This window comes from Lagenorhynchus albirostris, chromosome 19 (genome assembly GCF_949774975.1).
Source record: "Lagenorhynchus albirostris chromosome 19, mLagAlb1.1, whole genome shotgun sequence".
Taxonomy (NCBI): Eukaryota; Metazoa; Chordata; class Mammalia; order Artiodactyla; family Delphinidae; genus Lagenorhynchus; species Lagenorhynchus albirostris.
This window is the reverse complement of record NC_083113.1, coordinates 14,386,206-14,401,570: the sequence shown is the minus strand read 5'-3', so window position 1 is coordinate 14,401,570 and position 15,365 is coordinate 14,386,206. Positions and strand designations below refer to the sequence as shown.

The following is a 15,365-nucleotide window of genomic DNA, read 5'->3' as shown; positions in this document are numbered from 1 at the left end:
CCTGTCGCTCTAAAATCAAGTGCCACACGATAAGCCTTGGTGGTTTTCTTTGTGCTTTATTCACTCGGGAGGGTTGGACTGCGTTAGACGGGTGTCAGGGCTGTTTCCTGAGTCAGTCTGAGCCCAGCCCCTCTACCCAGCTCAGACTTGGCCCCTCAGGCCTGGTTTCAAGGCGCACCCTTCTCCCCACTCCTACAGGTTGGGGAGCAGAATGGGGTGACGGACTGGAAGGGTTTGGGTGTCAACAGTCCTAAGCCGTAGGGTGTGTGAGGAAGGAGGACACGAGGTCAGGGGTCAGCCCGCCCTCCTGAGCTCCTCTCCCAGCATCTCCGTCGCCTTCTTCAGCTCATCTCTCGTGTGCTCCAGCCGTTCCACGTCATGCTCCTGGGGGGATCAGAAGTGGGGTGCTCAGCACCCACCTTCAAAGGCAGGCCACCTCAGTGGTTGCCCATGAATGTGGGCCAGGTCAGTTCACTTAGTGGCAACCAGCAGTGGTCATCCTGGTCATCGTGGGCCGCGATGGTCGCCCTGCTGGTTGCTGCAACCCTGGAAGGGTCACGGCAGCTAACGTGGCCAGCGGTGAGGCCTGTGGTGTGTGCCATAGCCAACAGCGGCAGACAGAGGACTAGCAAAGGCGCTCCGCTGGGATGCTGTGACCCATTTGTGAGGTGATGGCCATTTCGGTCACTGCCACCACCTTTGCTTCTCATGACCCAGCAGTGGTGTCCATCTAGAGCCCAGTGAACCAGCCGCGGCAGCTACTTCTCATGGTGGCCAGCTTGCTGGTCACAGGCTAGCAGTGGTGGCTAACTCGGGCACTTCTGTGTGGTAATGGTGGCCTCTTGGTTACTGCAATGGAAGTACGGAAGCCCTCCTGGTCAAGTGAAGGCCCCACTTAGATGTTGCTGCCTAGTCCTCGTGTCAGTCCTGGTCACTACGGCCCGTTTGTGGTGGACCTTGCTGTTTATGGCCCAACACCGGTGGCTGTTCGGTAGGAAGTCCACGGACATCTGCTCCACCCCACTCCCCCCTTGCTTCCTCCACTCACCTCCCTGTCCGAAGCCTTTCTCTTCTCCTGCTTGGGCTCAGCTTCTGCCTGGTGGAGGTGGTGGCGGTCCTCGTGCCTCTCTCCACCCGCCTCGGCCCCCGGCCACAGGCTGTGGCCCCTGCCCAGCACCTCCACCCCCTTCTCCTCTGCCTCGAACTGGGCCGTCTCCTCATCGCTGGTCTGCTCTGCCACCCGCTTCCACGGGCCCTCAATGGTCTCCACGGGCCCCCTCTCCTTTTCCTCCTCCCTTCTGTGGTCCTCCTGGTGCAGCCAGCCGTGGAGCTGCTCGCGGATGGCCTGTTCCCGCACTTCGGCCTTGTGGGTCCTTTCTGCTGCCTCCTCTTCCTCGTCCCTCACCTCCTGGCTGGACCTTGTCTTCCCAGCCTCTGGCTTTTTAAAATCCCCAACCAGGAGGCCTTTCTCTTCAGTGGACCCACAGCCGCAGGACTCTGTCTCACACATTTCTAGAGGAAAGAGAGGATGTTCTCTGTGCGGCCAAACAAAACAGCCCTAGAGGAGTTCTGGGGCTGCCCGAGGTCCCACAGGGGCACTGCCCAGACCTGGGAGGGGAGAGTCAGGTGCTGGGAGACACTCTCTGCCCCCATCCTGTACCCTTGCAGGGAGCCCCGAGGGTGGGGCTAGGGGCCAGGCTCCTTCAGTCTGGACACACTTGACAGTGCCGGGCCAGCCCAGACAATGGCTCTAGGATGAGAAGAGGACACCCCTTCCTCCGGGCAGCCCTGGTGGGGTGGGAGCTTCTAAGAGGAACTGGGGCCTGGGCCCTCCTTACCTTTGTGGAGCAGAGCCATGCAGGGGCCTCGCTTGGCCTGGCCCAGCATCAGCACTTCTGTGACCACCTCTGCCAGACAGCGGGTCAGCTGGGGGTGAAGGGTCAGAGGGGAGGTTGAGGGTAGGGCAGATGGGGGGCATGAGAACAGTGGGAGGGTTGGAGGGGAGACAAAAGATCGTGGAGGGGGCTGGGCAGGGGGGACCAGGGCCCCAGGGAGATGAGGCAGGGCAAGAGGGCCGCAGTCCTCACCTCCTCCTCAGAGGGTCGCGGTGCCAGGGGAGCCGCGGTGGCTGTGGAGGAAGGACGGGGGTGCTGGGCTCGCACTCCGGGCGCTGTCCCGGGTGCTGATTCCAGCTCCGAGGTCGTCCCGGTACCCACAAGTCCCCTCCCCCAGCCCCCCTGCCAGGTGCGCCGTCTCCACCTGGAAGCTCAGCCCATGAAAGCTCTAGTCTGGCCCCGCTGGGTGCGCCATCCCCGCCCCCGGTCACCCGAGTCCCCCGCTCCCCAGGCTGGCCGGGGGGGGGGGGGTCGCCCTGGTCTCAGGCGCTCACCCGCCCCGAGCAGCAGCGCCAGCAGAGGAGGCAGCAGCAGCAGCAAGAGCGGCACGGTGGGCTCGCGGCGCTGCATGGCGGGGCGTCCGGACCAGGGTCCTCGCACCGTGCGGCCGGGGAGGCAGCTCCTTATAACCCGCGCCCCCAGTGGCCCCCACGGGAGGAAGTGACGTCACCACCACCCGCTCCCGCCAGATGGAGGGCAACAGCTGCGGGGCGGAGACCCGTCTGAGACCCTCAATTATTCATGGGGGCCCACTCCCTGCACCCTCCCCTCCAGCTTCCAGCCCCTGAGCTCCAGCGCGGGGGCGGGGGGGGGGATTCTCTGCCCAGGTAAACAGGGTCTGATGAGCTTAAGGCCCCACTGGCAGGCGAGACCTGGGTTTGAATCCAGAGGCAGCCACTTACAGACCAACCTCAGGCAACTCCTTCCTTTCCTTGGCCCATTTTCTCCTCTGGAAAGTGAGTCTCATAAATCTACTTCCTCAGAGCTGTATCTGGGCCCCACCTGAGTCCCAGCTCCTCCACTACCAGCTGTGCAGCCCTGGGACAACTGCTTAATCTAAGACCTGTTCCTCACTTGTGAAATAGGGCTGGTGACAACCTACTCCACAGCTTGATGGGGAAGATTAAATCAGTTAATGCACATGTTAGCTTGGGCAGTGCTTGGCACTGCGAACTACACAGGTCCGAGCTCCTTCATCCCAGTCATTTTTGTTGAGCGCCCATTACATGCCCAGTCCTCTTCTAGACCCTGGTGCTACAACAATGGATGGGGCTACTGGCAAACTTCCCTGGCCTCTTGCAGCAGACATCTGAGAATGGGGAAAGACAACACTCAAGGAAGGAGGCTGCAGCACAGCACAGCGGCATAGATGCTGAGTGCTGGGGTTTTTACTTTGGCCATGCTGGTCAGGGAAGTCCTCTCGGAGGAGGTGACATCTGGGCTAAGGCCTGAGTGACAAAATGCAAGCAATCGCACAAGATCTAGGGGAGAGTAGCCAGGGAGCGGTCTAGCAAGTGCAGAGGCCTGAGCTGGGAATAAGCCTGAGGATGAGAACAGCAAGGCAGGTTGGGGGGTGGCCAGAGCACGACAGGGAAGAGGCTGGTTGAAGAGGAAGGTGGGGGGCAGGTCACGTGGGGCCCCGTGGACCATGGTGACAGCTTGCTTTCCCCTGAGTGAGATGGAGCCACAGGAGGGCCCTGAGCAGGGAGGGATGTGACCCAACGCAGGTGTCCACAGGGTCCCTCTGGCTTTGTGCGGGGGACAGGGAGCAGGAAGACGGCCGACAGACTGCCGCGACTCTCCAAATGGGAGATATCAGTGGACAGGCCCAGGGAGGGGCCAGGGACGAGAGGGCAAAGGAGGGTTCTGGAAATATTTTGAAGGAGGAGCTGCCGGGGTTTGCTGAAGGATGGGATGTGGATGTGGAGAGGAGAGAACAGTCGAGGATGACTCTCAGGGCTGCGGCCTGAGGAGCTGGGAGAGCAGTTCCAGGTACTGAGACAGGGGCACTTAGGGGACGAGTGAGTTCTGGCTTCACCGAGTTTGGGCTGCTTCCTGGACCCCACCCGGAGCTGGGGAATGAGGGGGGAGGTTGGACGTGAGGTGCCACTTGTCCCAGAGTCAGGGGAGAGGCCTCGGCATCCTCTCAATTCCCTCAGTGGCCCCCAAGCTACCCTCCACGTGCTCTGGGGATGCTGGACACTTCTGGCTTGGTTCCTGCAGCCACAGACCCCCTGAGGATTCAGCACCTCTGAGCAATAGCCCAGCATCCCTAGCAGGTTGGCCAGGCCACCCCCCTAACTCACAGACCCACAAAGGCCTTTGTTCTACTATTTATTGGGGGATTTCTCTTAAGCACTGAGGGCGGGAAGAAGGAAGGAGGGATGGAGGCCTTCCCCCATCCCTAGAACCTCCAAGTCCCCTTGGAGGAAACACTGCTTCCCAGCACAGGCTGGGAGCTCCAACGACAACAGGGTCACTGACTGATCCTGAGGAAGTAGGGGCACAGGAGTGGTGGACCCTGGAGTCCAGGGGCCCAGGCGGGGAGCTGACATGAGGAAGGCAAATGTCAGGATGGCTCAGGACAACAGGTCCCAGGGGCCCAGCGACCCCCTAAGCTCCAGGAAACAGCGACAACCCTACTGGCCAACGAGGACGAGTCCTCAGCTCGAGGCAGGCTGGCCCGGGAGCCTGGGCTTCTGGGGCTGGTTGGGGCCGATGTACTGGAGAGGCACGTGGGTGGGGGTCGTGATCCGATCGGTGCTGAGGTAGGGCTGGAGGACAGGGGGCACGAGCACCGAGCCGTCCTGGGGAGAGAGCAGGCCTCAGGCCGCTGCCCTGCCAGCCCTGCAGCCTCCGCCTCCCTGCGTGAGATCCTCCCGCTGCCCCCTCACCTTTTGCTGATTGCTCTCCAGGAGCGCAATGAGGAGGCGGGGGACAGCACAGGCTGTGGCGTTCACCTGCGAGAGGGGCACGCTCAGACCCAGCTGCCGGCCGGCCCAGGGAGGGGCTGAGGTGGTGGGCCCGGGGCGCCGGGGCACTGGGGAGGGTGGGCGAGGGTGTGTGGCTCACCGTGTGGGCGAACTGCAGCTCCCCGGCCTCCGTCTGGACCATGACGTGGAGGCGGCGGCTCTGGAAGTCCGTGCAGTTGGAAGCACTGGTGACCTGGGCATGGGAGTGGGGTGGGCTGAGACGATGGGCCGGCGGCGGCGGTGGGGTCCTCTTTCCCACCCTGTCGCCCCGCCGGGCAGGGGGCTCACCTCGCCAAAGCGGCCTCGGCCCGGCATCCAGGCCTCGATGTCAAACTTGCGGTAGGCGGGCAGGCCCAGCTCCTGGGTGGGCATGTCCAGGACCCTGCAGCCCAGGAGAAAGACATGGCAAGGGCCAGCAGGTGAGAGGTGGTGGAGGAGCGGGGCAGGGGCAAGGGAAGGCGATGGAAGAGGAGGCAGCCAAAAGAGGGAAATGCAAGGGATAAAGTAGAGGACAGTGGCAAAGGGGAAGAGGTGGCCGAGTGGGCTGTTCACCATCGCTGTGCTTCCTTCTGTAACAGGAGCACCCTCAGGTTTTTGTAATGGGTCACCCAGATAAAAGTCCACCCTTCCCAGCTTCTCTTGAAAGCTCCGTGTGACTGACAGGGTGCGAGGAGGTGGGGCTTGTGACGTCCAGTCACCCCCTTAAAGGGAAGGGGTGTGCCCTCGCCCCCTGGAGGGCGAAGAGCCATCTTGGACCACGCAGATGAGGCAGCACCCTAGGGATGGGGAGCAACAGGAGGGAAGGGGCCTGGTCTGGACACTGGAGTGCCCTGCGCAGCTTATGCGGCCATTACGATCCTATACGGGATTTTATAGACTGATAGGTAGACGGACATCCTATATATAATCGTAACACAGGCAAAAGGGGGCAGAGGGAGAAGAGGTGGTGAGGATTTTCAAGATGGGGGAGCACCTAGCCAGCCCTTCCCTCCCTCCTCCCTCACCCCCATCCTCTGCCACCCACCTCAACCCCCGGCCCCTCCCCGCACCGGAAGTGCAAGCCCAGCTCTGTCAAGATCTCCATCTGAAGGGACAGGAACTCCTCCAGCAGCTGCGAGCTCTGCTCCAGCCCAGGGCCTGTCACCCCAAACATCTCCACCTGGGGCAGGGCGGGGGGCACAGGAGTCAGGAGGCGCTAGGCTGTTGGGTTTGACGGGCTGGGGCGCTGGGCTGTTGCAAGTCCTAGCTATGCCAACCTTGGTGAAGTGGTGCACTCGATACAGCCCCCACGGCTCCTTCCCCGTGTCTGTTTCCGCCCGGTAGCAGGTACTGGAACAAACCATCCTGGGGGGAGCAGGGTAGGTGGGGTCAGGAAGAGGAGAGGGAATGTCACTGGTGGGGACAAGGTCTAAAGGAACTGGGCATCACCTGATTGGCAGATCCCTGAAGGCCACAGAGTGGTCCATGAAGTAGCCTGGGAGGAGAGGAGGACAGAATGGGTCAGCCAAGGCCACCATCCATCCAGCCATAGGAAACCTTTGTGAGAATTAGAAAAGGTGTCCCCTCTAGCAGACGCAACCTCAAGTCAGGACATGTGGCTGGATCCTCACCGTACCACTGTGCAGTAAACAACCTACACAACTGTACACGTAGGCCCTGGGGTCGCTGAGATATCCTGGGCGTGCAGCCATCACCCGCCAGGAGGCTCCTGGCTGTCCCCTTTCGATCCCCTCCTGCTCTGAGGACACTGGAGGTGTCCTCACCCCACTCCTGCCCCCAGGTAGGAACTCACCTGCAAGTCCCACCTCTGCTGTCCCGGCCAGGTTGAGGTCTTCAAAGCGGGAGGGGTCGATGTTGTAAATTTGGGATGGTTTGGCATTTGGTGTCATCCCACAGCCTTCCTGGGGAGGAGGCCAGCCACAGAGGTCAGGGGTCAGGTAACCTGGGTGGCCCCCATTCTGCAGTCACAACCCCTGCTCCTCCCCTAAAAGCATCTGGAATCACCCTGAGCTCCCTGTTATGGCTTGACCCCCTCAACCCAGCCCCAGGGCAGGTTCCTCGGGGGAGACAGGCTGGTCTCTCCACCGGGAACCCTCAGAATGGGGCCTGACACGCGGCTGGGCATGGGGAACAGTCCTCACTCACAAACACAGCTCCTCGGAGTAGGTCTGGCACCGTCATGGGGGTGAAGCCCTGTGAGGGGGGACGGGAGGGGTGAAGAGCACAGCCAGGACCCCCACCAGACCCCAAGCTCAGGCCTGAAGAAAGGACGCTGCAGGGTGGGCCACTGGCTCCCCCGTGTCACTCCAAAGCCATTTCACTTCAGAGGAAATCGAGGCAGGCCTGAGCAGTGGGCTTGGAGCTGGACCCGGGGTCCTGGGCCCCTGTCACTGGGGCCCCCTCTGCTGGTGCTTCCTGGTTTCCTCACTTGGATATACCACTTAGATCTGACCATGTCCCTCCCCTGCTGAAAGCCTTCTGTGGCTCCCCAGTGCCCTCAGGAAATGTCTGAGTCCCTCACCATGGCCAACATCCCCTGCATTCATCCCTTGCCGACCCCTCCAGTTTCAACGGATGCTGTATTTCCCCAACACTCCCTGTACACTGCAAGCAGGCAGTGAGGGGCAGTGGTTACAGGTGCGGCTCCACACGCTAGCTGGGAGACCCTGGCTAGTTACTCCCTCCTCCATCTTTAAAGGGGATAATAATAGCACTCACCTCGTAAAGTTGCCCTAAGAATTAAATATGTCAATAATACATGTAAAGCTCTGAAAACAGTGACTGGAGCAGAGGTCACCCCCTCCTCTCCACCCTGAGCCTTCAGAGCTCAGCTTCAATGCTACCCCCTCCAGGCAACCCTCCCATCCAGGCCCATACCCGGTGGATGAGCTTGTTGAGTGTGAAGTTGACCAGGCCGTGCTGCAGGAGGGCCCCAGCCCCACGCAGGTAATAGGAGCGGTGGCCAGACACGTGGGACAGACGCCTGGGAGACAGGTGGGCAGACAGGCGGGGGCACGTGGGCCAGGGCTGGTGGGGGAAGAGGGGGACTCAAGCACCCCGGGGCAGAGGCCCAGCTGCCAGGCGGGGGGCCAGGCATCAAACATTCATGCCGGGCAAGGCCCTGGCAGTTCCACATCCCATGCCGAGCCCAATGAGGCGGAGCCGGCAGCCAGCTGTTGGGTTGGGAGGGCTGGGCGATGGGGGCTGGGAGGGGGGCTCACTTCTGACGGATGATGTCGAGTTTCTCAGCTATTTCCAGGTGGCCCCGGGGTTGGAAGGAGAAAGCTATATACGGATGAAAAGCAATGGGGTAAGAGAGGGAGGAGAGACAGGGAACAGGGACAGAGAGAAAGAGGATTAGAGAGAGAGCGGAAGGAGAGGAGGACAGAGGGAGGGAGAGAAAAGGAGAGGAAAAGAGAGGGGGGAGGAAAAAAAGACAAATACATGTGTGCGTGTACACACACACACGTGTACCCGCACACACACACATACGAGACAGGGTGAGAAATGAGAAAGCCCTGGGGCTCTACAGACTCCAGCCATGGTCCCAGACCCCAGGAGCCCCTGCCCCCAGCATGGGGTCCCCTGGCCTGGGCTGTGGTCCACCTGGCTTGTCTCCAACCACATGGAGCACTCGGGCCTGGCTTTCATCCCCGACGGGCTGCAGGGAAACAGTGGGTGTCACTGGGAAGGTGGCACTAGGTGGACCCCTGGCCTCCCCCGCTGCCCAGCGCGACGCTCACCACGTCTGGGTGGGTCTGGTTGGGCAGCCTCAGCGCCCGCAGGTAGAACTGCTCCTCGAGTTGGGCCTCCTTGGGGTACAGGAGCATGAGTTGCTTCCGGATCTCCCGGCCACGTGCCCGCAGACTCTGATACTGGGGGTCCTGGGAGTGGGGCAGGCAGGGTCGGCCCAGGAGCGGGTGGGTCCCTCAACCAGTTTGACCTTGATCCCAGCTAGCACAACCTCTGTGGTGGATGTCTGCTGCTGCTTGTTTTCACTCAACATCTTGTATTTCCTTCCAGGAACCTCCCCTCACCACCACAGGGCATGTCCACAGGGACATGACTCTGGCCTGGTCTACTAGAACATTCCATTGCTTTGACCATAGTGATTGGCTTAACGACAGGCACATGACCCAAGACGAACTCATGAGAATCAGCCCCAGGGCTGTGTCTGGAGCTGTCAGGAAAATGGTCCTCTCTGCACCAGACCCTGCCTCCCCTTGCCCCAAGGGGAGAAAGCTGGTCTGGGTATAAGAAGGAAGCAAATATGGGCCAGGACCTGGATCCAGCTGTACCTGAAGCCAATCTTTTTAGTTTCATGAATCAACAGAGCCTCTTGATGTTATTTTCCTTACTCATATTTGAGTTATGTTTTCTATTACATACAATGGAGACTTCATGGCTGATAATGGGATCTTTGCTGCCCACCCCTCACCAGGGACAGGATATCAACTCCCTGTAGTACCTGCTGCACTTGATTGTGGTCCTGGTTTACCTGTAGAAAAGAGAAGGAGGGGGTGATCAGGTTGATGAAGTTGGGGATGGGGAGGAGGGGTGAAAGGTCAGGCCCAGGGGATCTGAATTCCTTGCTCTGCCAGTGCCTGGCTGGACCCTCCTCCACTCTGTGCCTCAGTTTCTCTGTCAGTAAAGCTGGGAGGAGGCAAGGTAACATAATAGTAATCATGCCTGCAGCTCCATTTATTGAGTGCTGCCTCATGCCTGGCCAGGTGCAGAGGACTCTCATATGATCCTATTTCTTCATAACCCACTCCATGAGTTTCGCGCGTCAATGTGATGCCCGTTTTGTAGATGAGAAAACTGAGGCTCGGAATGGTAAGGTCTGTGAGCATGCATTTGGAGGCCTGAGACCAAGGGTCTGTGATACTCTGAACCTTCTGTGGTCCTGAGCACCAGAGGGAATCAGGCAGATCTGGGTCTGAATGTTGGGTGCCTACCAGCTGTGCACCCTTAGGCAAATCTCTTCCCTTCTCTGAGCCTTGGTATCCTGGTCTGTGAAATGGGCTAACAGGAGCTCCTTAGTAGGGCTGTTGCCTGGCTTCCTGAGAAGATGAGCTAGTGCTCACTGAACATGAACTGTGATCAATCTTGTTGTTTTCACTGGCTGCTCGCCTGCGATGCATGTAGCCCAGGGCCTGGCAAGACACAGCAGGTCACTGGGAGATGTAGTTAGGGTTGGGAGAGTGGTGAAAAGCTGCCCAAATGCCTGGGTGCCAATCCCACCTCTCCTGCTTCCTAGCTGTAAGACAGGCACATTTGAACCTCTTGAGGTCTCGGTTTCCTGAGCTGTAGAGCCGGGTTTGTATTGTTCCTGACTCACAGAGCTGTGGCGATTGAGGGTAAGGAAAGCACCTAGGACAGCGCCTGGCAGGCAGCGATGTCTGCTATTATTACGACGATTGCTTTTCAGCCCTCTGTGGCAGACGCTGTTGGCTGTCTAACCCAAGACCATTTGCCCTCCTTCCTCCTTCTAGCCAGAGATCCCTGACTCAGTTCACCCTCCCCTGGGTAGCCTGCAGTTCAGGGAACGTGGGCCCGCCAAGGTTGCCTCTTGTCATTGACTGGTGTGGCTGTGGGGTGTCTGGGCCCGTGAGACATGAGGGGACTCTGCTGGATGCTTCAGGAAAGGTCTCCCTGCTCTTGGAAAAGGCACTCAAGCCAGAGAAGTCCTGTTTTCTGCCTCTGGCAGAGACATGCCAGGAGACGCTGTACTACGGCAGGCACCCTGGGACCCTGAGGGGGCAACTGAGGTCAAATCAACATGGTGAGGTTGCAGGTGGAGAGAGAGGGAAGGAACCTGGCTTAGGGATGCTGGGGGGAGCTGCTAATTCATCAGTCCCAGGGATGCCTGGCCCTGGGTGGCTTGTTGTGTGACATAATGAATGTCCACATCCTTCACGTTCCATAAATTGGGTTTCCTGTTACCTGCAGCCAGAGGCATCCTCCTGCCACCCCACCCCACCCACCCAGGACCCCCGCGCTCACCAGCAGGGCCTGCACTGCCTCAGCCACGGCCCCCTTCTCCTCCTCCAGGCTCCGGATCTGCTCCCGCTGCTGCCTCAGCTCCTGCCATGTTGAGATCTGGGGGTGGACACAGGAGGGAAAGATGTGAAGTGGCCACTGTCCCCTGCCCCTTCTGGCTGGAGCCTCGTCCCCTCAGCCCCCTGGACCAGCAGTGGGGTGAGGTAGAGACCACTCACTGTCCCCCAGTAGCCATTCTCCCCTCCTTCCCTTCAGTACTTGAACCCTCTGATGTTTAGCCGGGCACACAGCTGCCCAGAATTAAGACACACTCCCAGCCTCCCGGGCAGCTACATGTGTCTGTGGGCCCAAGACTGACCAAGGGACATGAGCTGAAGTGGCAGGTGTCACTCTTGAGTTGCCTCCTTAAAGATAAGCCCCCATACTGGATTTCGCACTCCCTTTGAACTGGACGACGGACCCTGAGGAGAGGTGAAACAGGACAATCCCCGAAGGGATGCAGAGCAAGAAGACGAAAGGACCTGGACGCTGGGGGACGTGGAGCTGAGGCACACTTACCTCTTGACTCTCATGTGAGAGCAAAACAGCCTCTGTCCTATGGGGCGGCCAGGGCAGCTACACCTGCACTCACCAACCCAGGGGGGTCAGGAGGGTCAGGAGGGGCGGGAGAGACGCAGCCCCCTCCAGCCCTCACTCTTTGGGCACACCTACTGCTGTGGAGTCCCTCTGTGAGCCCAGATCCCCGAGCAAAGCCCTCTGTCCTCTCTGGCTGCAGTTTTCCCTTCGACAAAATGGTGCAAGCAACACTGTCCTACCTCCCTGGAAGGGGGAGGGGAAGCCAGAGGGGAGAGAGGGAGATCACAGGATGGTTTGTTACCCACTTGGTGGCTCCCCCTGGATGTCTCCTGGACAGCTCCCAGCTCACCGTGTGCAAGAGTGACTCTGGGAAAAGTATCTCCCCGACATCTGCTCCTCCTCAGGGACAGCCCCACTAACGCCCACCCTCCACCCCAGCCCCGCAGCCAGGTACCACGTCCTGACCTTTCTGTCCTTCCTCATCTCCCCACGCCTGCCCCACCCCAGATCCCGTCATCACCCCCCAGAAGCCCTGTGCCAGCCTCCTGGCCTTCAGGCTCACCTTCTCCAGTCCAGCCAGAGTTCTTATACAATCCTCTCCTGCCTGAGAGCACCCCTGGCCCCCAGCGCCCCCAGGAACAAACTGCATGCCCTGCTACTGCCTGACAAGCCACACGCCGTATTCCTCTCCATACTGATGCCCTAAGGAAGTGTTTTTCAAGCTTTGGAATGTGATCCGTTTGTGGGTTATAAATGTAACTTAGGGTCTCTAAACCAGCACTTTAGTAAACTGAGGTAAAATATACATAAAACTTACCTTTTTATTTTTTTCTTTTTCCCAACAAAAGGTTCACATGTTTATTACTGAGGTACACAGTGAGCAGTGGTGAGGAAAGATCAAGAAAAGAGGAGAGAGCATCAAACACAGGCAGTTGTTCCAGACACTAGTGATGTTCTGACAATGTGCGCCACTTCATATGTGAGGCTCCTTACAGACCCAGCTTGGTTCTTCTCCAATGTCTTCTCTTAGAGTTGTACCTGATTTTATTACCAGTTTTCATTCGAATCCATTGGGGAATGGGACGATTCTACTTTTGTTTCTTGGCCAGGAATCGCTTGATCCTGAAAGTCTTGTGAGAAGACATGGCGAGGAGTAAATCCAACCGCCAAAATTTACCATTTTAATAATTAAAAAAGCATTTTAAAAATTTATTTGTTTTTGGCTGTATTGGGTCTTCATTGTTGCATGTGGGCTTGCTCTAGTTGTGGTGAGCGGGGGCTACTCTTCGTTGCAGTGCAAGGGCTTCTCATTGCGATGGCTCCTCTTGTTGTGGAGCACGGCCTCCACACAGTGCATGGGCTTCAGTAGTTGTGGCACGTGGGCTCAGTAGTTGTGGCGCATGGTCTTTGTTGCTCCGTGGCGTGTGGGATCTTCCTGGACCAGGGCTGGAACGCATGTCCCCTGCACTGGCAGGTGGATTCTTAACCACTGTGCCACCAGGGAAGTCCTTTAACCATTTTTTAAGTGTACAGTTCGGGGAGGAGGGATAAATTGGGAGATTGGGACTGACCTATATACACTATATAAAATAGATAACTAATAAGGACCTAATGTATAGCACAGGGAACTCCACTCAATATTCTGTAATGACCTATATGGAAAAAAATCCAAAAAAGAGTGGATATATGTATATGTATAACTGATTCACTTTGCTGTATAGCAAAAACTAACAAAATATTGTAAAGCAACTACTCCAATAAAAAATTTTTTTTAAGTGTACAGTTCAGTGGCATTAAGTACATTCATATCGTCGTGCTATCATCATAACTACCCATCTCTGGAACTTCTTTACATTCCCAAACTGAAACTCTGTACCCATTAAACTTTCTCCCCTCCTGCCCCTGACAACCACCATTCTACATTCTGTCTCTGTGAATTTGCTCCAGCTGCCTCATACAACTGGAATCACACAGTATTTGCCCTTCTGTGACTGGCAAATTTCACTTAGCATAACGTCTTTAAAGTGCATCCACGTTGTAGCATGTGTCAGAATGTCCTTCCTTTTTAAGGCTGAATGTTATTCCATTGTATGTATTTACCACATTTTGTTTATCCATTTATCCATCAGTGGACCCTTGGGTTGCTTCCACTTTTTGGCCACTGTGACTAACGCAGCTATAAACATGGGCATACAAATATCTGAGTCCCTTCTTTCAGTTCTTTTTGGGTATATATCCAGAAGTGGAATTGCTGGAATACATGGTAATTCTATGTTTAATTTTTTGAGGAACTGCCATATATTTTTTGTTTTTCTTTTTTGAAAAATTAATTAATTTTTAATTATTTTTGGCTGTGTCGGGTCTTCCTTGCTGTGCACAGGCTTCCTCTAAGTTGTGGCGAGCGGGGGCTACTCCTCCTTGCAGTGTGCGGGCTTCTCATTGCGGTGGCTCCCCTTGTTGCGGTGCTTGGGCTCTAGGCACGCAGGCTTCAGTAGTTGTGGCACACGGGCTCAGTAGTTGTGGCTCGCTGGCTCTAGAGCACAGGCTCAGTAGTTGTGGCGCATGGGATTCGTTGTTCCGCGGCATGTGGGATCTTCCCGGACCGGGGCTTGTACCTGTGTCCCCTGCGTTGGCAGGCGGATTCTGAACCACTGCGCCACCAGGGAAGTTCCTAGGTTTTCTTTTTTAATTAATTTCTCTGAGCCTTAACTTCCCCTCTGATAAAATAGGGGAAATAATGGTACCCACGTCATAAAGTTGTGAAATTTAAATGAGACTCATCTGTGTAAAGCACTTAAAATAGGATGGTAGGGGGGCCCAAGAGAGGGCTGGGAGGATTTGGGGTCCCCATCATCCTCAGCACCCCAGCAGGGTCTAGAAGTATGGTGACCCTGGTTCTAGTTCCCCAGCATGCAGTACTATATAAGTGCTAGCTTTATTATTATTAATAATAATATTCACTGCCTTATTCTCAACATCTGGAACACAACAGGGGTGCTCCCTACATATCTGTTCAAAAGCACATTCATTCATTAAATAACACTATTTAACTGCCTACTACCTGTGGGGTAGGTGCACAACTCTACCTCTCATTCTCCAAAGGCAAGAGGCAACCCCCGCCCCTACCGCTGATTCACACCCCCCGCCGCTGATTCGCATCCCTGTCTCCCATTTTCCTTCGTGGCCTTAGGATAAGCCTGGCATGAGGTCTAAGCACAGAGGACGCTGGCAGACAGTTAAGTTCCTAACGCAGAGTGGGTACCCAGCACGCTTTATGGGGCAAGCGCATCATGGGTATCTAGACAGTAGGGCCTTAGCACTCTGGCTAACTGGCACGTAGTTAGGTGCCAAGTACAACACGTTGGCTAAACTTAGGAAGGAACTAAAATTCCTGCGATAACACCGTCCCCTACTGGAGAGTTTCTTGCTAGCCCATTTCGTCCGTAAAACGAACAGCCAATAGACAAAGCGGCCCGGCCTCGCAACCACCGGCCGGCGCAAGCGCACTCACGATCGCGGGTAGATCCTCCGACCGCAGCTCTCCCTTGCGGAGCTCCAGGGCGCGCGCGGCCTCTTCCGGGTATGCGCACAGCGGCTCCATGTCCAGCTGAGGGAGCGCGCTGTAGCCCTCACGCGCGTGCTCGTACAGGAGGTTCCGGTCTCGTCTCTCCGTAGCGAAACTTCTCCTTGGGCTCTGGTTGCAAACGCAGCCTCCCCGGAGCCGCAAGCCCCGAGCAGCCACCAGAGGCCACAAGCGCCGCATGATGGACGCAGCCATCTTGGAAGGGGGACAAAGAGTCACGCACTCTTCGTCCCGCCCACTACGCGTTTAGACTAATTGCAAAGCAGCTATTCTTGGGACTAGCCAATCAGAGCCTGGAAGGGGTGAGCCCTCTCCCATGCCTCAAGAAGAAAGATC

The 15,365-nt window shown here is 57.3% G+C and overlaps 2 protein-coding genes and 1 pseudogene across 3 annotated transcripts; all 3 read right to left on the bottom strand.

Annotated features, from left to right (window-relative positions):
- Positions 1 to 40: 40 nt before the first annotated feature.
- CCER2 (coiled-coil glutamate rich protein 2) lies at positions 41 to 4,061 on the bottom strand. The gene is made up of 5 exons (XM_060131756.1): positions 2,390 to 4,061; positions 2,088 to 2,128; positions 1,839 to 1,926; positions 1,049 to 1,512; positions 41 to 384 (listed from the first exon to the last, which is right to left on the bottom strand). The coding sequence occupies exons 1-5, from the start codon at positions 2,463 to 2,465 to the stop codon at positions 295 to 297; spliced, it is 759 nt and encodes a 252-aa protein (XP_059987739.1). The 5' UTR covers positions 2,466 to 4,061; the 3' UTR covers positions 41 to 294.
- Positions 1,843 to 15,252, bottom strand: SARS2 (seryl-tRNA synthetase 2, mitochondrial). Of its 2 annotated transcripts, XR_009537219.1 has the most exons (18): positions 14,958 to 15,252; positions 10,874 to 10,969; positions 9,336 to 9,365; positions 8,611 to 8,751; positions 8,474 to 8,528; positions 8,089 to 8,152; positions 7,745 to 7,850; positions 7,013 to 7,060; positions 6,660 to 6,768; positions 6,296 to 6,341; positions 6,124 to 6,211; positions 5,917 to 6,026; positions 5,156 to 5,249; positions 4,968 to 5,060; positions 4,790 to 4,855; positions 4,539 to 4,702; positions 2,088 to 2,128; positions 1,843 to 1,926 (listed from the first exon to the last, which is right to left on the bottom strand). XR_009537219.1 is itself a non-coding variant. In XM_060131741.1 (16 exons), exons 1-16 carry the CDS (start codon positions 15,222 to 15,224, stop codon positions 4,559 to 4,561), a joined length of 1,557 nt encoding a protein of 518 aa, XP_059987724.1. In that variant the 5' UTR covers positions 15,225 to 15,252; the 3' UTR covers positions 4,217 to 4,558. The 2 variants fall into 2 exon arrangements, 1 of the variants encoding a protein (XP_059987724.1); XM_060131741.1 differs by lacking the exons at positions 1,843 to 1,926; positions 2,088 to 2,128 and having other exon boundaries at positions 4,217 to 4,702.
- LOC132510051 (large ribosomal subunit protein eL39-like) lies at positions 12,128 to 12,668 on the bottom strand (annotated as a pseudogene).
- Positions 15,253 to 15,365: the final 113 nt, after the last annotated feature.

Excerpts from the sequence above, each read along its gene's own strand:
- CCER2 (XM_060131756.1), bottom strand. The coding sequence starts at position 2,465 with ATGCAGCGCCGCGAGCCCACCGTGCCGCTCTTGCTGCTGCTGCTGCCT. Across the intron at positions 2,129-2,389 it reads GGCGCTGCTGCTCGGGGCGG|CCACCGCGGCTCCCCTGGCA; the intron begins GTGAGCGCCTGA and ends CTTCCTCCACAG. Across the intron at positions 1,513-1,838 it reads CATGGCTCTGCTCCACAAAG|AAATGTGTGAGACAGAGTCC; the intron begins GTAAGGAGGGCC and ends TCTTTCCTCTAG.
- SARS2 (XM_060131741.1), bottom strand. The coding sequence starts at position 15,224 with ATGGCTGCGTCCATCATGCGGCGCTTGTGGCCTCTGGTGGCTGCTCGG. Across the intron at positions 7,061-7,744 it reads TCAACAAGCTCATCCACCGG|GGCTTCACCCCCATGACGGT; the intron begins GTATGGGCCTGG and ends CCCCCCTCACAG. Across the intron at positions 5,250-5,916 it reads GAGCTGGGCTTGCACTTCCG|GGTCCTGGACATGCCCACCC; the intron begins GTGCGGGGAGGG and ends CCTGGGCTGCAG.